General features: G+C 35.7%; 1 protein-coding gene across 1 annotated transcript in view; it reads right to left on the bottom strand.

The window, feature by feature from the left end:
* Positions 1 to 24,921, bottom strand: part of ARSJ (arylsulfatase family member J) — a 139,339-nt gene extending 114,418 nt beyond the window's left edge. The window contains exon 1 of the mRNA XM_031943919.1: positions 23,740 to 24,921. Within this exon, the coding sequence (XP_031799779.1) occupies positions 23,740 to 24,158 (419 nt within the window). The 5' untranslated portion in view covers positions 24,159 to 24,921. The remainder of the gene's footprint in view (positions 1 to 23,739) is intronic.
* Between the last annotated feature and the right edge of the window lie 1,220 nt (positions 24,922 to 26,141).

The following is a 26,141-nucleotide window of genomic DNA, read 5'->3' as shown; positions in this document are numbered from 1 at the left end:
AACTTTTTATTGACAGAATCCATGCCTGGGTAATTTTTTTTTTTACAACATTATCCCTTGCACTCACTTCTATTCCGATTTTTCCCTCCCACCCTCCACCCCCTCCCCAGATGGGAAGCAGTCCTATATATGTTGAATATGTCCTAGTATATCCTAGATACAATGTATGTGTGCAGATCCAAACAGTTTTCTTGTTGCATAGGGAGAATTGGATTCAGAAGGTAGAAGTAACCCGGGAAGAAAAACAAAAATGCAAACAGTTTACATTCATTTCCCAGTGTTTTTTTTTTCTTTGGGTGTAGCTGCTTCTGTCCATCATTGATCAATTGAAACTGAATTAGGTCTCTTTGTCAAAGAAATCCGCTTCCATCAAATTACATCTTCATACAGTATCGTTGTTGACGTATATAATAATCTCTTGGTTCTGCTCATTTCACTTAGCATCAGTTCATGTAATTCTCTCCAAGCTTCTCTGTATTCATCTTGCTGGTCATTTCTTACAGAACAATAATATTCCATAACATTCATATACCACAATTTACCCAACCATTCTCCAATTGATGGGCAGCCACTCAGTTTCCAGCTTCTAGCCACTACAAACAGGGCTGCCACAAAAATTTTAGCACATACAGGTCCCTTTTCCTTCATTATTATCTCCTTGGGGTATAAGCCCAGTAAAAACACTGCTGGGTCAAAGGGTATGCACAGTTTGATAACTTTTTGGGCATAATTCCATATTGCTCTCCAGAATGGTTGGATTCATTCACAGCTCCACCAACAATGTATCAGTGTCCCAGTTTTCCCACATCCCCTCCAACACTCATCATTATTTTTTCCTGTCATCTTAGCCAATCTGACAGGTGTGTAGTGGTATCTCAGAGTTGTCTTAATTTGCATTTCTCTGATTAATAATGATTTGGAACACTTTCATATGAGTGGTAATGATTTCAATTTCATCATCTGAAAATTGTCTGTTCATATCCTTTGACCATTTATCAATTGGAGAATGGCTTGGTTTCTTATAAATTAGAGTCAGTTCTCTATATATTTTGGAAATGAGGCCTTTATCAGAACCTTTAACTGTGAAGATGTTTTCCCAGTTTGTTGCTTCCCTTCTAATCTTGTTTACATTAGTTTTGTTTGTACAGAAGCTTTTTAATTTGATGTAATCAAAATTTTCTATTTTGTGATCAATAATGGTCTCTAGTTCTTCTTTAGTCACAAATTTCTTCCTCTTCCACAAGTCTGAGAGATAAACTATCCTATGTTCCTCCAATTTGTTTATAATCTCGTTCTTTATGTCTAAATCATGGACCCATTTTGATCTTATCTTGGTATACGGTGTTAAGTGTGGGTCCATGCCTAATTTCTGCCATACTAATTTCCAGTTATCCCAGCAGTTTTTGTCAAATAATGAATTCTTATCCCAAAAGTTAGGATCTTTGGGTTTGTCAAACACTAAATTGCTATAGTTGACTATTCTGTCTTGTGAACCTAACCTGTTCCACTGATCAACTAATCTATTTCTTAGCCAATACCAAATGGTTTTGGTGACTGCTGCTTTATAATATAGTTTTAGATCAGGTACAGCTAGGCCACCTTCATTTGATTTTTTTTTTCATTAATTCTTTTGAGATTCTTGACCTTTTATTATTCCATATGAATTTTGTTGTTATTTTTTCTAGATCATTAAAATATTTTCTTGGAAGTCTGATTGGTATAGCACTAAATAAATAGATTAGTTTAGGGAGTATTGTCATCTTTATTATATTTGCTCGACCTATCCAGGAGCACTTGATATTTTTCCAATTGTTTAAGTCTGACTTTATTTGTGTGGAAAGTTTTTTGTAATTTAGCTCATATAATTCCTGACTTTCCTTTGGTAGATAGATTCCCAAATATTTTATGCTGTCGACAGTTATTCTGAATGGAATTTCGAAGAGCATTATCTTTCAGGGAAGAAGATGGACATTCAATGATACAGGTGAATTCCATTTATTTCTGATAAAAAGAACAGAGCCGAACAAAAAAATTGATCTCCAAATACATAACTCAAGGGAAGCATAAAAAGGTAAAAATGAAAGAACTCTTGAGAAAAGAACTTTTATGGGTATACTTAAGAAAGTGCAGGTACAATTTGATTTTTTGTGATAATATAAAGAAGAAACTAGAGGTGGAAAGGGGGTTATACTGGGGAAAAATGGAAAAGGAGCTAAAATGAGGGAAATTACATCTCGTGAAGAAGCAAAGAAGACTTATTATAACTGAGAGGGAAAAGGGATGGGGATGAACATTGTGTAAATCTTACTCTCCTCAGATTTGGCTCAAAGAGAGAATATCATATATATTTGGCTTCACAGAAAAAATTTTCTCATCTTATAGAGAAGTGGAAGAGGAAAGGGGAAAGGAAAGGGGAAAGATAATAGAAGGGAAAACAGAAGTAATAAGGGGAAAGCATAAGAAAGGGGGAGGAGTTATAAAGTGGGAAAGCTGTTTGAGGGACATGTGTTCAGAAGCAAAATATTGAGTAAGAGAGAAAGGGGAAAATGAAAGAGAAAAGCATAACTTGAGGTAAATAAGATCCTGGGAAATATAGAATTAGTCATTTTAACTGTGAATATGAATGGGATGAACTCTCCCATAAAATGGAAGTGGACAGCAGACTGGATTAAAAGCCAGAATCCTACAACATGTTGTTTAAAAGAAACACATTTAAAGCAGAGTGATATATACAGAATAAAGGTAAAAGGCTGGAGCAGAATCTATTATACTTCAGGTGAAGAGAAAGCAGGGGCAGCAATCTTAATCTCAGATAAAGCAAAAGCAAAAATAGATAAGAAAACTATATCTTGCTAAAGGGTACCATAGATAATGAAGTAATATCAATAGTAAACATATATGCACCAAGTGGTATAGCATCCAAATTCCTAGAAGAGAAGTTAAGAGAGCTGCAAGAAGAAATATTCAGCAAAATTATACCAGTATGGGATCTCAACCTTGCTCTTTCAGAACTAGAAAAATCAAACTACAAAATAAATAAGAAGGAAGTTAAGGAGGTAAATAGAATTTTAGGAAAGTTAGGTATTATTTAAAAAAGATAAAAGAAAAAAAGAAAAGTTAAGTATGATAGATCTTTGGAGAAAATTGAATGGAAACAGAAAAGAGTATACTTTTTTTCTCAGCAGGTTAAAGAACCTATGCAAAAATTGACCATATATAAGGGTATAAAAACCTCATAATCAGATGCAGAAATACAGGAATAGTAAATGCAGCTTTTTTAGATCATAATGCAATAAGAATCACATGTAATAAAGAGCCAGGGAAAATTAGCCCAAAAGCTAATTAGGATCAGGAAATTCTGATCCTAAAGAATGAGTGGGTAAAATAACAAATCATAGGCACAATCAATATTTTCATCTAAGAGAATGACAAATAAAGTCAGACTTAAATAATTGGTTTTGGTGACTGCTGCTTTATAATATAGTTTTAGATCAGGCACAGCTAGGCCACCTTAATTTGATTTTTTTTTCATTGATTCCCTTGAGATTCTCAAAATTTTATTATTCCATATGAATTTTGTTATTATTTTTTCTAATCATTAAAATATTTTCTTGGAAGTTTGGTATAGCACTAAATAAATAGATTAGTTTAGGAAGTATTGTCATCTTTATTATATTTGCTCAGCCTATCCAAGAGCACTTAATATTTTTCCAATTATTTAAGTCTGACTTTATTTGTATGGAAAGTTTTTTGTAATTTTCCTCATATAATTCTTGACTTTCCTTTGGTAGATAGATTCCCAAATATTTTATGCTATCGACAGTTATTTTGAATGGAATTTCTCTTTGTATCTCTTGCTGGTGGATTTTGTTGGTGATGTATAAAAATGCTGAGGATTTATGGGGATTTGTTTTATATCCTGCAACTTTGTTAAAGTTATGAATTATTTCTAATAGCTTTTTAGTAGAATCTCTGGGGTTCTCTAAGTATACCATCATATCATCTGCAAAGAGTGATAGTTTGGCTTTCTCATTGCCTATTCTGATTCCTTTAATCTCTTTCTCGACTCTTATTGCTGAGGCTAGTGTTTCTAATACAATATGGAATAATAATGGCGATAGTGGGCAACCTTGCTTCACTCCAGATCTTACTGGGAAAGGTTCCAGTTTATCCCCATTGCATATGATGCTTACTGATGGTTTTAAATATATGCTCCTGACTGTTTTAAGAAAAAGTCCATTTATTCCTATACTCTCAAGTGTTTTTATTAGGAATGGATGTTGGATTTTCTCAAATGCTTTTTCTGCATCTATTGAGATGATCATATGGTTTTTGTTAGTTTGGTTATTGATATAGTCGATTATGCTAATAGTTTTCCTAATATTGAACCAGCCCTGCATTCCTGGTATAAATCCTACTTGGTCATGGTGTATTATCCTGGGGATGATTTTCTGTAATCTTTTTACTAATATTTTAGCATCAATATTCATTAGGGAGATTGGTCTATAATTTTCTTTCTCTGTTTTCAGCCTACCTGTCTGTGTCGTAAAAGGAGTTTGGTAGGACTCCTTCAATCCCTATTTTTTCAAATAGTTTATATAGCATTGGAGTTAATTGTTCTTTAAATGTTTGGTAGAATTCACATGTAAATCCATCTGGTCCCGGGGATTTTTTCTTAGGGAGTTGGTTAATAGCTTGTTCTATTTCTTTTTCTAAGATGGGACTGTTTAGGATATTTACTTCTTCCTCTGTTAATCTGGGCAAGCTATATTTTTGAAGGTATTCTTCCATTTCATTTAAGTTGTCAAATTTATTGGCATAAAGTTGGGCAAAGTAATTCCTAATTATTGCTCTAATTTCCTCTTCGTTAGTGGCGAGTTCTCCCTTTTCATTTTTAAGACTAACAATTTGATTTTCCTCTTTCCTTTTTTTAAATCAGATTTACTAAGGGTTTGTCTATTTTGTTGGTTTTTTCATAGAACCAACTCTTAGTTTTATTAATTAATTCAATAGTTTTTTTACTTTCAATTTTATTGATCTCTCCTTTTATTTTTAGAATTTCAAGTTTAGTGTTTGACTGGGGGGTTTTAATTTGTTCCTTTTCTAGCATTTTTAGTTGTAAGCCCAATTCATTGACCTTCTCTTTCTCTATTTTATGCAACTAGGCCTCTGGAAATATGAAATTTCCCCTTATTACCACTTTGGCTGCATCCTACAAATTTTGGCATGATGTCTCATTATTGTTGTTTTCTTGGGTGAAGTTATTAATTATGTCTAAGATTTGCTGTTTCACCCAATCATTCTTTAGTATGAGATTATTTAGTTTCCAATTATTTTTTGGTTTACTTTCCGTTAGCTTTTTGTTGAATGTAATTTTTATTGCATCGTGGTCTTAAAAGGATGCATTTACTATTTCTGCCTTACTGAATTTGAGTTTTAGGTTTTTATGTCCTAATATATAGTCTATTTTTGTATAGGTTCCAAGAACTGCTGAAAAGAAATTGTACTCCTTTCTGTCTCCATTTCATTTTCTCCAGAGATCTTTCATATCTAACTTTTCTAGTATTCTATTTACCTCTTTGACTTCTTTCTTATTTATTTTGTGTTTTGATTTATCTAATTCTGAGAGTACAAGGTTGAGATCTCCCACTATTATGGTTTTGCTATTTCTTCTTGCAGCTCTCTTAATTTTCTTTTAAAAATTTAGATGCTACACCGCTTGGTGCATATATGTTTAATATTGATATTGCTTCATTATCTATGCTACTCTTTAGCAAGATATAGTGCCCTTCCTTATCTCTTTAATTAGATACATTTTTGCTTTTGCTTTATCTAAGATCAGGATGGCTACCCCTGCTTTTTTGACTTCACCTGAAGCATAGTAGATTTTGCTCCAACCTTTTACCTTTATTCTGTATGTATCTCCCTGCTTCAGGTGTGCTTCCTGTAAACAACATATTGTAGGATTCTGGCTTTTAATCCATTCTGCTAACCGCTTCCTCTTTATGGAGGAGTAAGTACCCCATACTTACCTTCCTTTCCAGTATTAAACTTGTGAGCACCACTTGCTTCTCACAGCCCTCCCTTTTTAGTATCCCTTCTTCCCCTCCCCCCCACCTTAGAGTTTAGCCCCCTATCTTACTCCTTTCCCTCACAGTTTCCATATTCCCTTCTGCTTAACTTATTCCTTCCCTTTTCACTTTTCCCTTCTCATTTTTCAAAGAGGTGGGAAAAGTTTCACCATAAATTGAATATGTCTAAAATTTTTCTCTTAAAGCCAATTTTGATGGCAGTAAGATACCCACTATATTCATCTCCCTCCATTTTTTCTCTCAGATATAATAGGTTTCCTTTGCCTCTTCATGAGATGTAGTACCCCCACTTTATCCTTTTTCTGGTACAATGTCCTTTCCACCTCTAGTTTCTAGAACAAGGTATACATATATTCTTTATACATCTTTATAGCAGAAATATAGTTCCCAAGATTTCTTTTTACCTTTTGAGGTTTCTCTTGAGTTCTATATTTGTAGATCAAACTTTTTCTTAAGTTCCGGTTTTTCATCAAAAATAGGTGAAATTCACTTTTATTTCTTTGAATGACCATCTTCTTCCCTGGAAAAAGATGCTCATTTTGGCTGGATAAGTTATTTTTGGTTGCATACTGAGTTCCTTAGCCTTTTGGAATATCATATTCCAGGCCCTTCAATCTTTTAATGTGGATGCTGTTAGATCCTGGGTGATCCTTATTGTGGTTCCTCTATATTTCAATTGGGTTTTTCTAGCTGCTTGCAGTATTTTTTCCTTTGTTTGAGGGTTCTGGCATTTGGCCACTATATTTCTTGGTGTTTTGATTTTAGGATCCCTTTCAGTAGGTGATCAATGAATTCTTTCAATGTCTATTTTACCCTCTGTTTCTATGACTTCTGGGAAGTTCTCTTCAATAATTTCCTGGAAAATAGTGTCCCGGCTGTTTTTTTCATCATATTTTTCTGAGAGTCCAATAATTCTCAGATTGTCTCTCCTAGACCTATTTTCCAGCTCTATTATTTTCCCAAGAAGGTATTTCACATTTTTTTCCATTGTTTGATTTTTTTGGTTTTGCTTGACTGATTCTTGTTGTCTCCTCGAGTCATTCAATTCCATTTGTTGGATTCTGATTTTCAATCTTTTTCTAATTGTCCAATTGAGTTGTTTTGTTTTATGGAATTTTTTTCCATTTCACCAATTTTATTTTTTAGAGAGCTATTTTCTGTTTCCAGTTCACTAATCCTATTTTTCAAGGATTTGATTTCTTTATCTCCTCTGTCTTTAAATGAGTGGGATGACTTCTCCAGACTCTCTTGCCAAGCCTCCCTCTCCTTTTCCCATTTTTCTTGTACCTCTCTTGTGAGAGCCTTTTTAATTTCTTCTATGAGATTCATCTGTGCTGAGGAACAGATGATCTCCTCCTTTGGGGATTCAGCTAGAGACAGTCTGTTTTTAGTCTCCTCAGGGTTTAGAGTCTGCTCTCTATCCATATAGAAGCTGTCAATGGTTAAGGTCCTTTTCAATTTTTTGCTCATTTTGTCAGAGAAGAATCAAAGACAAACTAGCAAAGAAAAAAAGAAAAAAAAAACCCAAATGGAATCTGCTTTTTTGGGGGCAGGGGCTGGCTGGTGTTACTGAGCTTCCTCTACAGACTGTGGGGGGCAGCAGCGAGGCACTAGCAGGACTGTACTCCGCCTGCGCTCTGAGACTCTGAGAGCATGCTGAGATGGTGTGGGAGAGGGGTGGCCAGGTCCCGAAAAACTCCAGCTGTTTGGGGTTGTATTCTTCACCCCCGGTGTTTTTAGCTTCTCTGTTGGGCTGACTTGCTGCCAGGTCAAAGTATCCAATCCTGTAGCAAAGATCTCCCCACAGAGACAGCTGAGATCACACCCCACCCCTCTCTGGTCTGCTTGGCTGTGAGCTGCCTGCCGAGCTCTTGCTGCCACTGCCTGCTCTCAGCCTGTGCCTGATCTAAAACCATCCCCACCCTCAATTAAAAACAGACCTTTCCTGGCGAATTTCAAGGATATCTTCGCTTGGTAACTATTTGTGGTTTTTTCAGTCAAGCATTAATTCAGAGGCTTGTCATGAAATGAATTCTGAGAGAAAACGCGGAGCTTACACAGCACATAGCTGTGGCACATAGCCTCCTCTCCTCCATCTTGGCTGGAAATCCTCTACCAAACACTTAAAGAACAATAAATTCCAATATTATGCAATTTTTGGGGGGAAATAGGGGAAAAAGGAATCCTACCAAATTCTTTTTGTGATATTTAAACCAGGTAGTGTCAAAACTACCTGAGAGAGAAAATTATAGACCAATTTCCTTAATGAATATTTGTTGGAATCTTTACAAACTGTTAAGCCATTGGAATTGATAGAGACAATAATTATTTAATTTGGCATGGTTCAATATGATTGATTTGATCTTAGAAGGAGATATTTTGATCCAGAACTTGAAACAAGGTACTAAGTACAACTCATAGAAACAATCCTTGTGTTCACACCTTTAGAGAGCTCATAAGTATCTAAGTATTCAATGGAGTTCACAAGTTTGGGAGATTTCAGGGCTTAGTATGAGATATTCTAATTCACACCTCCCTTAGGGCGAGAGAGCACTCTAGGAGATAACCCAGAATCTCTCTCTCTCTCCAGAAAGAGGAGTTAACCTTTGGGAGGTCATATATATACAGGAAGCTCTTAGAGCTGGAGAGAGTTACTCGGGAATATTCCCAAGGTTTGGAGAGGAGTACTCTGGAAAGAATTTCTCTGGAACATTGACTGGAGTCAGAGAGGAGCACTCTGGGAGGAAGCCCACAAGCCCTATCTTCGAAGCAAGAAAGATTTCATTGCATCTTCTACCTTGGTGCTGGCTGGAGGCTGAAGAAAGCAGAGGCAGAAGCCAAGGACAAAGCTGTAAGAGCTTTGCAGAGAGATAGGCCTCTGAGCTAACCGGGCTATATTGAAGGACACGATAAAAGATCTGAACTGTTATCACCTGGCTGTGTTTTGGAAAAAGAACACCACAAATATTCATGCAAATCTTAAATAAAATATTAGCAAAGGGATTCCAGCAAGTCACCCCTAAGATAATATGCCATGACAAGTAGGAATTATACCAGGAATGCAGGGCTGATTCAATATTAGAAAAACTATTAGCATAATTGACTATATCAATAACCTAACTAACAAAAATCATATGATTATCTCAATAGATGCAGACAAGGTATATGACAAAATCCAACATCATTCCTATTAAAAAACTAGAGAGTATTGGAATAAATGGAGTTTCGCTTAAAATGATCAATAGCATCTATTTAAAGCCATTTGCAAGCATCAAATGTAATGGGGATAAACTGGAACCATTCCCAATAAGATAGGAGTTAAACAAGTTTGCCCATTATCACCATTACTATTCAATCTTAGAACTGGAGAGAGTTATTTGGGAATATTCCCAAGGGTTGGAGAGGAGCACTCTGGAAAAAATTTCTCAATATCAAAAATTATTCATGTATATATTTTGAAAATAAAAATCTATAATTAAAAAAGAACAATTTTATAATCCTTAAAAATTAATGTACATGTATAACCCCCCCCCAAAAAAAAACCAAAAAACAAAAACCCAGCAATAAAAAGGATTGCTTAGGAGCAAAGCAGGGTAGGACTTTCACCCAGGTTTTTCTGACTCTAAGGCAGTATGGTGTAATAGATGGAGCCTTGGCAATATGAGAAAAAATTCAGAAAATTAATTGTCCTAGGGCTCCCATAAAGTATCAAAATCACAAAATCTTGAGTTAGAAAGAGTCTCTGTGGTTATCTAGTCCACTTGGATAGAAATTCCTTCTAAAACATTCCCAACAAACAGTTTTCAGAATTCACTGAAGAGGAGTAAGATATCCCTTAAAACGATTAATCTTTTCCTGCCTTCCAATGCAGTGGAAAAGAAATAGAAGGATTGTGTTTTTTCAGCTGACAAACTGAGGCCCTGCTGAATTTCCTGAAACTCTCTCCCCAATCATGTGATTAGATTATAAGGCATAGACTTTTGTCTTCAAAGATAACGCTAACATTTTAAGTGATTAAGCAATGTGCCTGGCATATAGTAGGTACTTACTAAATATTTATTGGCTTATTTCCTTAAGAGGACACAAAACAACTTCTCTGATTGGTTCCCTTGTGATTTGAGCTGCTTCTGATATAACTGGAAAAAGAAAATAAAAGAGAATGAACTCTAGTCAGAAGAACCATTCATAGTCCCTTTCTAGGAGAAGAAAAATCACAACTTGCAGAATAAGCATTTGTTGAATAGCTTGTCCTTGCCCAAATTGTTCTCAAAAGGCCTTTGTGGACTTCCACTCAAAAGGCCTTCTGCCTTTTTTTTTTTTTTAACTTTGCCTGAGCACAAGTCACAGATGAGAGTTTTCAAGAAGTGGAGAGTTTCTGAAGACTAACTTGCCAAGGGAGATTTTCTCAGCAGTATCTTTGGAGGAATAAGAGTATCTCCAACAGAGGATCATCTTGTAAAGTTACTGATGTCACTTCATAAAATGTGGGAGTGGGAGGCTTTAGTACCAACCATCAGCTCCTATTAAGGCATGTCAAACTGGGTATTCCAGACATTTTAATTTTAATATGGATAAATAAAACTCATTATCTTATGCCATCTGAAAGTTCCCCTCTTCCAAATGCCCTTACTTCTGTAGATTGTGACTCAATTTCCAGAACTCTGGATTTGGAACTTTGGCATGATTTTGTATTCTTTCTCCCTCAAAGTATATATCCAATCATTTGCAAAATGTTGCCATTTTTATTTTACAGAATCTCTTGCATTTAACTCTTGCATTCTACTCACAAGGCTATCACTTAAAATTCAGGCATAATCATATCTTCCCTAGATTACTGGTCTCCTTGCCTCAAGTCTCCTACTTCCCCAGGTACATTCAATATAGTGCTACTGTAGAGGAAAAAAAAATAAAACAAATAAACAAAAAAACAATTTTCCTTGAGTACAAATATGACATCAACTTGATTGGCCTTCTATTATGCTTAGGGTAACATATAAACTCCTCTGTTTAGCTTTTAAATACCTAAAACTTCTGGCCCCAATTTGTCTTTCCAGTCTTATTAGATTTTCCTTCCTAACTTCTCTCCCCTTTCTTCCCTTTCTCCTCCCCCTGGAATTCTACCAAAATGGCTTTTCTCAATTCCTAATTTCCTGTCTTTAATTTTGTGCTAGTCATGACATAAGTCTGAAAAGTACTCGTTCTTTACCTTTGTCTCAGAATTTCTCTTTCTTTTAGATGCATCTTAATCATCATCTGCATGAAGCCTTTTCTGAGTCCTCAAAGTACTAATGCCTTTTGTCACAAACTGCAAAATACATTTACCCATTTATATATCTATCATTCTGAGTCATAGTGTTCATAAGTTTTAATAGCTTAAAACTGTACAAGACTTTTGAGATACATTTTTATTTATATTTATTCATCTTATGCTTTTGTGGCCCAGTTATTTTTCAGTCATATCAGCCTCCTCATGAACTCATTTATGGTTTTCCTTGACAGAGATAATAGAGTGACTTGTCATTTCTTTCTGTGATTCATTTTACAGTTGAGGAACTGAAGTAAAGAGAGTTAAATGACTTGCCCAGGATCACAGTGGTAGTGCATGTAAACATTTAAAGTTTAAAAAGAATATTGAAAAATCTATTCAATGAAAGTCATTTCCCCATACTATTTCAGAGAGAGTTGCTATAGTTGCAAGAGCATAATAATTAGAATCTAAGGATCTTGCTTCCTTGCTAGTTGTGTGACCTTGAAGGACTGAATCACATGTTCTCTAAAGTTCCTCCCCTTCCTTAAATTTGATTATCCTCTGATCCCTGAGATGTTAATGAATTTAAGCATGCCATTTAACTTTTCTGGTCCTCATTACCTGCTTTGTGGAGTCTGATGACTATACTAAGTTGTTTCTAAGGTCTCTTTCAACTTTAAGAACTTCATGATTTTATTACTGAAGGACCTAGGTTAAATAAACACCAACTAATAATCTGCATGATTTTTTTTGTCATATTTAGAATAATGTGTCTAAAGAAACTGAAATGCTTCCCAGCTTTCTCATGGTAGTGTTCATTTCTTCTATTAAGATCACCACATTGACTCTCTGGTATATGTAGCTCCCTAGCTGCTATATATATTCTGGAAAGTCTCTTTAAAATTAGTGAATTCATTTTGATGAAGTGTGAAAATGCAGCAATTCCTGAGAAACTCTAAGGCTACCAGGGCTTGAGAGTGCCACAATGCTTGCTGTCAGAGGACAATCTCTTTTGGTCAGTAAGCCATAGAATCCAATTTTGGGAACTATCCCACTCCTACCACTCCTCAGGAATTGAAAAAAAAAAGTTTTCTTTAGTGTGGTAACATTTTAGAGTATTAAAATGTGTGTTACCTATTCATTTGATACTCATAACAACCCTCGGAGTCAGTTGCTATTAAGGAAACTGAGGCAAACAGAAGTTAAATGACTTGCCCAGCATCATGCACTTTTATGTTTCTAGTATCAAGCCTTAACGGGAAAACATTTTTTATATGTGATTTAAAGATTAAATTAAAATGAAATGTCATAGAGACATGAGAATATTTGTTTTTTAACATAAGCACTTACAGAAATATAAAAAATGAAATATATTTGAAATATAAGTAGTACCCTATTGTCTTTTTTTCCCATGCTCATAGTTATAACTTTATAATATTCTTGGAAGAGAAAAATGGCACAGATATAGGATGTGATGGAAACTAACTCTCCTTAATGACCAGAGGTCTAAGTAGTTTCCTAAATATCCTTTGCCAAAGTCCACCAATGCTGCTGGCAGTGCTAACCCAACAGAGCTCTTCATTGTTTGGGGTCCTTTGAGTGTAGAATACCAAAGGCTTGAAGCAAAATATCTGCTCTCTAAAAAAACTCATGCCAACCATATTGCAATTAAATAAAAAAGATCAAAAAAAGAAAAGGTATAAAGTATGTAAAATAGCACAGAAAAATTGACAATAATGATTTAATTTAATTCCTGACTTATAAATCAATAAAGTACAATTTGTTTTTAATAAATACATGAGTAGGCAACACCATGAATTTTTCTGAGATATATGTTGACAATGACAGAAAAGATTTAAACTGGTAAAATTGAATGTTGGAATTTTTTTAAAGCATGTAATTGGTTTTATTTTAAGATATACTATTTGGAACAAGGTTGTTATCCTGGCAACTTTTATTATTTTTTTTTTCTTTTGCTCAACTCTTAATGTAGCGTTGCTTTTGTTCTGATATGACTTTTTTTTGTTTTTTTTTCTAATCCCTATTTTTTCTTTTACAGATAAAGATACTAAGATCTTGTCCCAAGATATGATTGCCCAAGGTCACAGAGATAGTGAATATACTGGAATTAGAATTTAGATCCAAGACTTTTACAGTGATTTTGAGCTTTGTAATCTAGGTGTCATCCTTGACTCAGCACTCTTTTTAAAAAATTTTTCTTTTTGCTGTAGTAAATTTATTTACTTTTTGATGCCCATTGCTTTATGAATCATATTGGGAAAGATAAATCAGAGCAAAAGGAAAAAATCATGAGAGAGATAAGAAAACAGGAAAAAAAAAAAAAAAGAGAAGCGAACACAGCATGTGTTGATTTACATTCCTTCTTAGTAATTTTTTTGGATGTAGATGGCATTTTCTGTCCAAAGTCTATTGAGATTGATTTGGATCAATGAACTACTGAAAAGAACCAAGCCTTTCATAGTTGATCATCAAATATTCTTTTTTTTTTAAATTTTTAAAGCTTTTTATTTTCAAAACATATGCATGGGTAATTTGACAACATTGACCTTTGCATAGCCTTGTGTTTCGAATTTTCTCCTCCTTCCTCCCCACCCCTTTCCCTAGATGGCAAGCAATCCAATATATGTTAAACAAGATAAATTATAGATGATTGCACATTCTTGCTGTTATGGTGTACAATTCCTGGTTCTGCTTGATTCATTCGGCATCAGTTTATGTAAATCTTTCCAGGCCTTTCTATAATAAGTTTATTCATCATTTTTTATAGAACAATAATATTCCACTACCTTTATGTACCACAACTTGTTCAGCCATTCCCCAATTGATGGGCATCCACTCATTTTCCAATTCTTTGCTGCCACAACAAGAACTGCTACAATCATTTTTGCACATGTGAGTCCTTTTCCCTTCTTTATAATTTCATTGTGATGCAGACATAGTAATGGCCCTGCTAGGTCAAAGGGTATACACAGTTTGAAAGTTCTTTAGGAATGGTTCCAGATTGCTCTCCAGAATGGTTAGACCACTTTGCAAAACAATCAATAATGCTTTATGTCCCATTTTCCTACATTCCCTCCAACATTTAACATTATCTTCTTCTGTCATCTTAGACAATCTGAGAGGTGTGAGATGATACCTCAGAATTGTTTTAATTTGCATTTCTCTAATCAGTAGCGATTTAAAGCATTTTTTCAGTTAACTATAAAAGGCTTTAATTTTGTCATCTGAACTCTGGGAGATGACTAAAAACAATTACATTGAATTCCCAATCCCTATATTCATGCCCACCTGCATTTTTGATTTAGAGAGGGAAATATTGCTTAGATGTTTTCAGTAGTGTCTAATGCTCAGTGACATAATTTGGGGTTTTCTTGGCAGAAACACTAGCATGGTTTACCATTTTCTTCTCCAACTCATTTTATAGAAGAGGAACTGAGGCAAATAGGATTAAGTGACTTGGCCAGGGTCACATAAATAACAAATGTCTGAAGCCAGATTTGAAGTTAGGTCTTCCTGACTTCAGGCTCAATGCTCAATCTACTGTACCACTTAGCTACCACAGAGAGAGGAAATGAAGAGGGAAAATGTATTTATTAAAGGGAACTAAGTGAACAACTGGTGAAAAATATGAAGGTGGATTTACTAAGTGTCTCAAGGAATAGAAACTATAAAGTCCTGAGACTTCTGAAAAAGTCAGGATTAGAGCCAAGAAGAATAGCTGCGTTTTGTTAGGGTGTTAATGATGTGATATAATTCAAATTTCAAATAGTAGCCTTCAATATGCTTATGTATAAATAAGGGACTTATGAAGAAAAATTAAACATAGATTGTAGACTATTTAAGATATAAGTGAATTTATTAATCTATTGATCATCCAATTCAACTCTCTTATACAGATGATGAAAAATGAGGCCTAAAAAGATTTTGGTTTCAGAGTCAAGAGTAGAATTCAGATATCCAGAGGCATAATATAGTATTCTTATAATTTCTCACACAATCAGATAATGTACAGGAAAGAATGGTATTCAGATGCCTATACACAGTTAGCACAGTTAGCTGTTCTAGCACTAGAAATCTCAAAGTTAGATCTTTATAATGCTTTACATTCAATAGATGAGAGTTTGTATCCTGAAAAATCAAGCTCCTATGATATGACAGCCCTCACTGAATTGAATTAAAAAGTATTTATTAAATATCTCCTCTATGTCAAAAACATTGATTGGAGCTGGAAATAAGGGAATAAAGAATGAAGTTATCACTACATATGAGTGCTTTACATTCTAATGGAGAAAGCAATAAATACAAATTGTTTTGTAAGAAAGATGGCTCAGAGGAATAGTGCTGTGTCTGGATTTAGGAAAAACTGAGTTTTTCCTCTGATACATACTAAATTTAGTCTAACCCTAAATCACTTAAACACTATCTGATACAGTTTCTTCTATTTTAAGTTGCAATAATAATAACAACTATCTCTTACAGTTATTGTGAAAAATAAATGAGAAAATATTTGTAAAACATTATTAATTATTAATCTTAAAGAATGAAAAAGGAAGATTATGTGGAACTGACCAGTATCTGAAGCCCTTTTCTGTGTTTTTACTTTGCTTTATTAGTAGGTCCTTTTCATTTCTAATCCCAAGAATATAACTAAATTATATGATGAAACTCTTAGCAAAAGTAATAATTCATTTGCACAAATTGATTTTAAATTCTCTTTTGCTAGAATATAACAATTTCCCAAAGCAAAAACTATTTTACAAAAAAATATTTTCTGGCTGAATTAGACTTCTGGAAGCCAAAATGGTAGAGAAAGCAGTAAATTGATATAACTCTCCCACCTTCACCTTCAAACAACCATAAAATAGCACATCAAAAATATTCTGAAACAGTGGAATTAGCAAAAAGATGGAGTGAAATAATCTTTTAACCCAAGAACCTTGTAAGATTAGAAAAAAAAAGTCAGTCTCACCTAGGGAAAAGGGGAACACAGTCCAGGAAAGCAGTAAACCCCCCTTCAGTAAACCACTGGGAGATCCTGAGCCCCACTGCAGTGGAGCAGGCAAGCACCAAACTAGGACCCAACAAGTGCCTCAGCACAACCAAGGGAAAGGGCAGAACTTCCCACTTCAGACCTCCCACATGGGCAAACAGGCAACCTTCTGCAGCCAGATCTCCATGACCTTCATCATAGCCTTTATGGAAAAAGGCAAACTCCAGGCGCCAGACTATCACAAATGTCAGTATAATCCTGGAGAACTGCAGAAATACCCCAAAGGCCCCAGCACATGAGAGACGCTGGCATTAGGACCCTGGCTCAGAACCAGGTAAGCTTCCAGACCCCAATAGCCTCTAGCACTGACAACAACACCCCATCCTACCTACTCAGGGCAGTACTCCAGATACAAAGGTCCCTTGTGGGTCTCAGGGAAACATCAGAGCAGCAGCAGGCAAATAACTAGGGTCTCAAGGAGCCTGAGGCAATACACCTGCCACTCTGGAAGTAGAGTTCAAATTTAAATGAAAGAAAATGAATAAAAATGAGAAAACAACAACAACAAAAGAATCTGATTTTAGGAAGTTATTAGGTTGACAAGGACACAAATTCAGAAAAGAACATCTATGATAAAACACCTATAATCAAAATCCCAAATACAAGTGGGAAGTTATGTCAAGCCCAGAAAGAACTCAAGCTCCTTTTTGAGCTTAAAAATAATATACGACAAGTAGAAGGAACATTGGGGAAAGGAATGAAAATAATGCAAGGAAAGTATGGAAAAAAGGAGTTGACAGCTTAGAAAAAAGAAAACAACTGTCTAAAAAGTAGAATTGGCCAAATGGTAAAAGAAATACTGCTAACTGAGCAAAACATTTGTATTATTTGTATTATTTAGACAACAATAGTATCAATACAGACAATATAATACACAGAGGTGTAAATAGATTTAGTTCTGATAATTTTGACATTATATATAACTGTCATCTGCATTTTGGTTCTACTAGTCTTGGTAGCTCTTTTGACCCATTTCTTATGTCTGCCTTTATTCCACGACAACTTAGCAGCATTTTCCCAGAAATTTCAAACTATGAACACAAATAATTCTCCAAAGTCATGAAAATAGAACATATTCTTCCTTTCTTCTTCCATTACTGTTTGAAACAATCACAATCATTGGGACATGTCTTCATTGATTATGTTAATCTTAAAATTATATTGCATTTACTTTTAACTATGAAATATATTACAAAAATAAAACAAGAAAAATATTTATAAACATGGAGAGGTGAGGGTGGAAGGAATTTTTTTAAAAATAATTTTTGAAGTAAAGCTTAAGGAAATATTTATAATATGTAAAATACTCATTTCAACCAGAATTATACCAAAACATGTCTTGAGATTAAGCTATATTAAATTAAATTAATTCTGAAACAAAGGATTACACCAAAATTGGATCCAAGCTTTCACCAGAAGCCTCCAGATGAAAAGTAGGAACACAATTTTAATTGAAAATAATCATATAACCCATTCTCTAATAGCTTACCTTCCAACAAGCCAGCTTTGATCTTTTGAGAGATACTGTTTGTAAGAAAACGTCTTATCCTCTAGCACCTGGATTAATACCCACCTTCCAGAACACCTGTTCAGGAAACTGGACAGAATTACCTAAGTGGGGATTCACTTCAAAGGGTTACTCTTTGAAGATTTATGTCAAACCAGGAACTTTGATCCTAATTATCTACCAATGACTACCAAAGGATGCGGAAACATCCCTGATCAATTAAGAATAGGCAATTGTTTCCTAAGCATTACTGATGGTCTAATAGTTTCTTTTGAGCTGTCTGCAGGTCTTTTAAGTTAAATATAAGGTTATTCTCTCCCAAATATGTTGAGACTTTCAAACTTGAGCCTCAAAATTGAGGTTTCAAAAAGCCAATCTAGATTTTTAAAGAAGTTAGGTGACCCGCATACTCATAGACTTGTTAGCTTTTATGATTTAAGTATATAAATTAAGTTAGTTTTTAAAAAGTATTATATAGTGGTCATTTGTTACACCAAGAACATTGTTCTAGGCTTTTGAGTATGGGTATTGAAATATAATAGGGGAAAGAGAAATGGGAAGACACTGCATATAGGTATGCATGTGATAGTCAAATTTTCTTTTAATTGGGTCTACCCACTTATACAAATGATGTGGTATAGAATTTAGATCCTTTTTTTCCCTTGACTTTCAGTAATATTGGCAGAAATACAAGTTAACAGTATAATTTTTAAGATGATTTCATCCTTGCCTGATACTTTTGAAGTGTAGTATTTAATACTCTAATTTTACCTTTCTTTTAACCTCTAGATGTGTAATTTCAGAGATAAATTAATTTCATGATTTTTTTCTCCAAACAAAAATAATCAAAAATGGTTCGTCTATTGGAAGCCAAGTAACCCAAACTATTCCAAATTCAAATTACTCTGAGCACCTTTAACCTTTTTCATACTAGTAGAGGGGAGTCTATATTTGTGATTTTATTGGTACTGAGAGTTCTAGGTGTGGAAATATCCTTCATTGATAAAGATCAGCAACTCCTCTAAAATCTTAAAGTCTATGAGTTGCCTGAGAATTAAATTAATCAATTGTGATCTCTGAACTTACTAAAAATAAAAAGACTTTTAAGTTTGCACATGGCTGTTCTTGAACACACTATTGGTTATTAAACTATGGTTTATGAAATCGTAGCAGACCTCTGAAGACCTCAGAAGAGGTAAGCTGGGTTATTGGTTGACACTACAAAAGGTCAGTGGCCAGAAGATTCTCTGAAGCCTTGGGAATTAGGAGAGACTGGCCATGTAAAGAACTGCTGAGTAACGCTAGGGCATTTGCAAATGAAGTGACTGCCCAGGGTTAAGTATCCTGCCCTTTACAGATGGTGCCAGATGTGAGCACATCGTAAATTGTCAGAGCCTTGAAGTTTAATATTCAAAAATTAATATTAAGATTCAGAATTAATATTTGGGAAGAACCAGTAGAAACCCCACCTAGGGTGGAAAGCAGAGAAGCAATATGAATCTAGTACCCTATGATCAAGCTCAAGGACACATCTATGTGCAAATTTAAGGTCTTTTATTATACTTGCTCACATATTGCCCTGACCTGTTAACTCCCAAGTGAATACCAGGTCTGTGAGAGGCCTACATGCTCACTATCAAGCTCCTTTCCTCTTAGGTATCCATTCACTTGGCTCAGCTTCCCCAGGACAAAGAGACTGGCCTCTTCCTGCATCAGGCTTAAGAAGGGTCTATGAGGTTACACACATGGCCAATCAGGGAAAGAGACACTCCCATTAATGAGGCTATCTCAATATGAGCAGAGTCCCGCCCACTAGGCAGTCTCTTGGTCACAGAAATTACCTCTGGGAATCTCAAGCACTTCTAGCTTCTTACTTCCTAGTTGCATTGGGCTTGACCATTGTAAAAATACCTTAATAATAATGTCCTATTTTTTTTTTCAGTTCAAAAGTGTGAGGGACAAAAAGGTAAATTAAATCTTTAAAAACCACAATGACTACAATGATGTAAGTGAAAAAAATCACAAAAAGGAAATTGAATATCATTGAAGGTCCCAGAAAAGAAAGAATGAAGCATGTCAAAAAGGGGAGAATATTGAACGCATCATCAGATGAGATACCTTATATCTTATGGTTTTGCTTAATTGATTTTCTTCCTATTTTACTTCTATCAAATGAGATTTGTGAAATGTTTAGCATAGTGTCAGCCTGGCATATCTTACTTAGTCACTTAAAAATGTCTGTTTTCTCCCTTCTTCCGCTCTGTCACAAGAAAGTTTTCAATACGGAAGACATAGGAAAGAATTCTCCTATTAGATAATTCAACAAACTTTTTAATACAGCAGATTTTCATTAAGGAAATTAAAGACAAGGATACCACCTTGGGATAAAAGATTATTTCATGTAAATCTTGCACATTTAATATTTTTATTCCACTAAAGTAAAGGGAAACCTTGATTTTAAAAAATAGTAATTTATTTGCTTCTTTATTAAGAAGAATTGTATATGAAGGTCAGTTTAGAAATTGTTGCTTTCTTAATATCATAGCCATGACAAAACCCAGCAGGAAATACTAGGAAGGAAGGTCCCATTCAATATAACTACTTTCTCAATTCAATATAACTACTTTCTCAATACACCCTTTATCTTACAAACAGATTAGAAGCCCCTCCAGGACAGAGACCCTACCTTATATTTCCTTAATATTCCCTATCCTTGCAGTATAATGCTCTGCTCACAATGAATAGCTGTTGACAGGCTAACTGACTCACTCCCAAAGTCACTCACCCTTACAGTCAGGAAGAAAAATTCTCAATTGTTATAGGGATCTATAATCAGTTACAGATTTTTGCAACAGAAGAGAACAGCTTCTATTTTTAAAAAGCTGGTAAGATCTTACTACAACAAAGAAACGTTTGATAAGCCTAGATTAAATATAGGGATAGACTGAACTTAAACTTGAATAATTTATATACATTGTTTTTTTGTAGGACTAAAAAGCATTTGGATCTTTTCTTCCTTTACCTACCTAATTTATCATCTGCATAATTCAGATTCAATTATTAGATTTTGATTTCCTTACGTGTGCCTTTTATAGGAGTCAGGAAGCATAAAACAAGCCTGCCATTTATTCTCATGGAAAGGATAAATGACAATATTTTTCTGGCTCTTCTTTAGTAATATGTCGTCCAGAACTAGATTGTCAAAACCACTTTCTTTCTTTGTTTCTTTTTCAGGTAAAGGAAATTCTTATCTACTTTCAGCAAATTGTCTTGGAAAAAATAACCCAAAAACTTGCAAGTGAAAAAACCAAACAAAACAAAAAGCAAAACTTCATTTATCAAAGACTACAGAAAAGTAAAATTTAGCTGTGGGTGACCAGTTTGGGGCTTTCCCGTCTCAATTCCATTATGTGGGCACACTGTATGCAATTGAAATTTTCAGCTGGATAATGGACTGATGGATATATAACCAAACTTAATTCCATAAAAATGATTTAAATATGATTTCAGTTTAATTTTTTCTTATAATTTCATATTCTTAATTACTATGTAAACTCTGGAAAGTCAGTTATCCTTCCTGATCCTCAGTTATCTCATCTTAAATAGAGTAGGCCTCTAAGATTCTTTACCAGCTCTGTCTTAATCTCATCTTATGATCTATGATAAAACTGATCAGTTAATCAATTAGCACTTACTATATGTCAGATATTACACATCTCAAAATATAAAGAAAGGCAAAAAATAAATAATCTGTGCTCTCAAAGAGCTTAAGATCTAATGGATTTAAGTAAAGGGTATCTTTTTAAAGTTTCATATCTGAATTTTAAATACTTTATACATATATATACATTTTCTTATTTACAATTGATTTATGTTATATATGGGCATATGTGCATAAAGATATTTTCCTTTTTTAATTTCAGAACATTAATTTATATTGAACATGTAAATATATATATATATATATATATATATATATATATATATATATATGAGTCTTTTGTTTCCTTTATTTTTATTGTTTCAGAGAATTGATTATGATTCATCCAATCCAACTTTTTATTTGACAAACTGAAGCTCAGAGACAAGTGACTTATCTAAGGTAAGATCATCAGTAATTAGCAGAGCTAGCTAGGATGTGATACCAAATTCAGCATTCTTCCCCCTACACTATGTCCTCTCTGGAAAAACCTTGAATTTACACCCTTTTTTGAAAATACTCTCTGATAGTTCAATATTCTAATAAATACTGCTTACTGTCTGGATAGATCTGAATTCCTTCAATTATCTGAAATCACAATTGCCACTTAGGTATAGTTTATGTTCCATTCATTTCAAAAGCTAAGAAGGAAAGGTTTAGTGAGGGTAAGAGAGGCTGGGGCCTGACCTACCAAATTTTACTGCTAGTAGAGTACATGAAATTGTTTTCCAGTCAACTCTCTGCTCCTTCTTTCATATGACATGTTAATTCTTAAAATGATCCCAAAGTGCAAGTAAAATTACCATGAACACTTTTTTCCTTCTCTCAAAAAAGGATGAGTAAGGATGACCATCATTTTCATTTCATTTTATTTTATTTTTTCTGTCAGAGGTAATAAGTTTCTGACGTTTTGCTAAGCAGTGGAAATCATGTTGTAAGCTGAAAGACTTCAGGACATAGATTCCTGTAAAATAAACTTGATTTTTCCAGGGGATATTGGCTACTTTCATAGGATCCAAATCCAAAAACAATTTCAATCTTTACAAAATGTTCTCTGCAAGTGAAATCACAAAGCAAACAGATTCAAACAAACGGAGAATTTTATTCTGCAATTCTCAAAATTGATTAGTTACTGAATTCTGTGCTTCATGTTCCAGTTTAGTTCTATTTCACTGCTCAGACTGTGGCATCCAAAACTTTTGTGACTAGCGAATTTATACTTTAGCAATGGAGTAACAATTACAAATGTATTCTTTACAATGCAACATTTACATGGCTAAGTGAACAGTGATTTAGAAAGTGCTTAAAAAGCAGATTTGACTATTTAGAAGAATAACAACATTAACTTTAGTACCCAAATAAGCTAATGCCCAATGCTTTAAAGTTGTCACAAAAATGCCAGTACAGTTGAGAAACAGCTGAAAACCTGAGAACAAACTTTGACTTACATGCAAAGATAGTTTTTAAACATTCATCCTTGCAAAACTTTGTCCAAATTTTTCTCCTTCTCTACCCACTTCCTCCCTCACCTAGACAGCAAGTAATCTAATATAGGTTAAACATGTGCAATCTGATACATGTACCACTCATTGCATGCATCTACAGGAATTTTGACAGTTGCTCTTGGAAATAAAACTTTTTCATTATGTAGTTTCTATTCTAAGACACATTCAGAACTAACTGTGTTTTTGTAGCTCTTCCTTTCTGACCTCTGAGCTAGGTGCAACTGGAGATAGAACTCTATTCTCTTCAAGCTACATCTCTCCACCTTTAGATGGTAAAAATCCATCAATATCTCAAATGATAATAATCGCAAAGCTTGGGCAAGCATGGTTATTAAGACAAAATTTTGAATGCTTGTACCTTCTAGAGCTCTCTGGCTTGTGGCCAAAGAGTTAAATGATAATTGTATTCTATATTGTAAAGATCTTTACTTGGGGTATAGGATAAACGAAGAAAGAGGAATAAGGTGAGTAAACTTTCAAGACAATCATAGGAGCCCCTTTAATTAGATGATATTAGATCTTTACACATTATTGTCTCTATTGCTCATTTTGGAGATTTCAACATGTGTTTAGGCTGGCCAGAATGTGAAAAATAAACAAAAGCAGTACAACTTACTTTCCAGTGATAAATTGGCTTCTAGACGGTGTGCAAATAGGCTGGACGTAGTAGTTTTCCAGTTTAACTCCTTGCGCAGCGAGCTTGTCCAGAGTGGGCGTCTTGATTTCTGACCCATGGTATCCCACATCTCTGAATCCTTGGTCATCAACTAGGATAAAGACGATATGAGGTTGAGAGGTAGAGGATGAGCTAGGCTCAGGCCCATCTCTACCTTGGGGGACTCTAGCTGCAGCTCCTTCCTCTTCCTCCTCCAGGCCGTGGCCCCAGGACAGGTAGCCATAGGTTATGAGGCTGAGCACAGAGACGCCTGTCAGCGCCCCCATCGCTAACATTTTCCCTTGCCAGATCCCAGACGCCTGTAAAGGTGATGGCTGTGGCTGCAGAGGCGGTGGCCCCGCAAAATCCCGGGGGGCCATGCACCCGCTCCTGAGCTGAGACTGCTGGGCGCACGTGGTGCCTTTCACGCCACCTTGGACAAACACATGCAGATGCGAAATCGCTCAGTAGATCATAGAGTGCAGCCCGAAGGAAAGCAGGGGTTTGTCCGGACTGACATAAACTTTAACGACTTGTCTTCCTCTTCCTGAAGGGATGCATGGGCGGATCGAAAATAGGGGGGCAATGTAAAAATAAACTGTTCTCTCCTCTACTTCATATTTTCTTTCCAACATCCTCCCCCAAAGTGAGAACAATAACAAAAACCCCAGAACCTTCCCTTAAAAGGAAAAAAAAAAAAGGTACAAGGAGAGGGTATTCAGTCAAATGCAAGCTGGGACTTTTCTTTGTAGATGCCGTGGTCCCAACATTCTTTAGCCATGGGACAGAGCTAGGGGACTATTGTCAGGCAGAAATTCATCCACAGAGCAGCCTCCCTAAGAAGGCAAAAGTACGAGGAAGGTTGTCTTAGATTCTCATCCCAAATTGCGAGGAGGATGCTGATTTTGCAAGCCGCAGACAACTGACGTTCAGGAGTTCCAAGAGGACTGCTGGCTGGCTGATCATTTTCTCCACTGTTTCATGGATCTCCTCCCTCTTTCTGTCTTTTCCAAATTCCTTGACACTCTCCAGGGGGAAGTAAACTGAAAGCGGTTTAAGAGTCGGGGGAAGGAGAGGGGTTGGGAATACGAGTCTCTCTTCCTCCCTCCCTGTCTGTCTCTTTCTCCCTCTCCTTCTCTTTCCCCCCTTTCTTACCCTCTCCTCCCCGCCTCCACCTCTCTCTCTCTCTCTCTCTCTCTCTCTCTCTCTCTCTCTCTCTCTCTCTCTCTCTCTCTCTCTCTCCCTCCCTCCCTCCCCACCTGTGATTCAGCTACATAGAGCGGAGAGCCAGCCAAGCCAATTTTGCCCCCCACTTGGCTGCTAATTGCGACCGTTGGTACAAGCTAAGAGCTACGTGCGTTTTCTTAGGAAGCCCTTTTTATTTGGCACTTTCGCCTATTTCCTCCACCCCTTTCCCCGCCTCCCACATCAGCTTCCCCTCTTCAGTGAATCACAGAGCCGTAAACTATTCCCTCTAGCTCCCGCAGGAAGGAGGAGGAGGAGCGAAGGAAAGCGGAATTGGAGGAGTGGAGGGAGTATTGGCTAGCGGTGGGAGGCCATTCCCAGGACCTTGGTGCCTCTGCCAGGGTTGTAGCTCGTGGTGATATCGGGATTCCGGAGTAGGTTGGAGATACAGATGAGGAGTATGGCAAGAAGCTCCCTCCTTATCCGCGCAGGTCTTCTCTGAACCGGAAAAATTCTTCTCTCTTCCCCACTGCTCTCAGAACTAGATCCGCGTTTGCAAACTTTTTTCTTTTCTTTTCTTTCTTTCTTTCTTTCTTTCTTTCTTTCTTTCTTTCTTTCTTTCTTTCTTTCTTTCTTTCTTTCTTTCTTTCGGGGGGAAGGTAGCGTCTTGCCCCGGAAGAAGCGAGAGAAAGATGCAAAAGAACAACTAATTTAGCAAAACCAAATCAGTTTCCATCTCCTAATCGGACTCTCTTGGATCCTTTCTTGGCTCTTTGGGTCCTTCGCTCCTGGTTTCTCCAATTTTCCATTTCTCCTTCCTCTTTCCAATAAGTATTTCAAACTGTAAAGTTTTGCTTTCCTCTCGCCATTGTAGGTATCGTTTCTCTAGGTCAGTTTCTTCTTTTAGAATGAGACTGATCCAGTCCCTCTACCCTGTTCCAACAAACAGGCTTGTGAGCAAGGAGTTGTTGACAGGGAGTGTTGGCGGGGATAGGGGTGGGGAATTGAGGAGGGAATTAGGTTCGCCACTTCACCCACTACCCATAGGTAAAGAGGCTAGTCCTAAAAGAGCCAATCTGCCCTATCAGCGCTTCCTCCACCTTTAATCCGTATTTCCGTGGCTGTCCCTCCTGTTTGGTGCCAGAAAACTCTTCCTAAAGTTTGCTTTATTGGTTTTC

Source organism: Sarcophilus harrisii, chromosome 6, assembly GCF_902635505.1.
Source record: "Sarcophilus harrisii chromosome 6, mSarHar1.11, whole genome shotgun sequence".
In the NCBI taxonomy this organism is placed as follows: Eukaryota; Metazoa; Chordata; class Mammalia; order Dasyuromorphia; family Dasyuridae; genus Sarcophilus; species Sarcophilus harrisii.
Note: the sequence above shows the minus strand (reverse complement) of the source record. Positions and strands in the feature narration are given on the sequence as shown.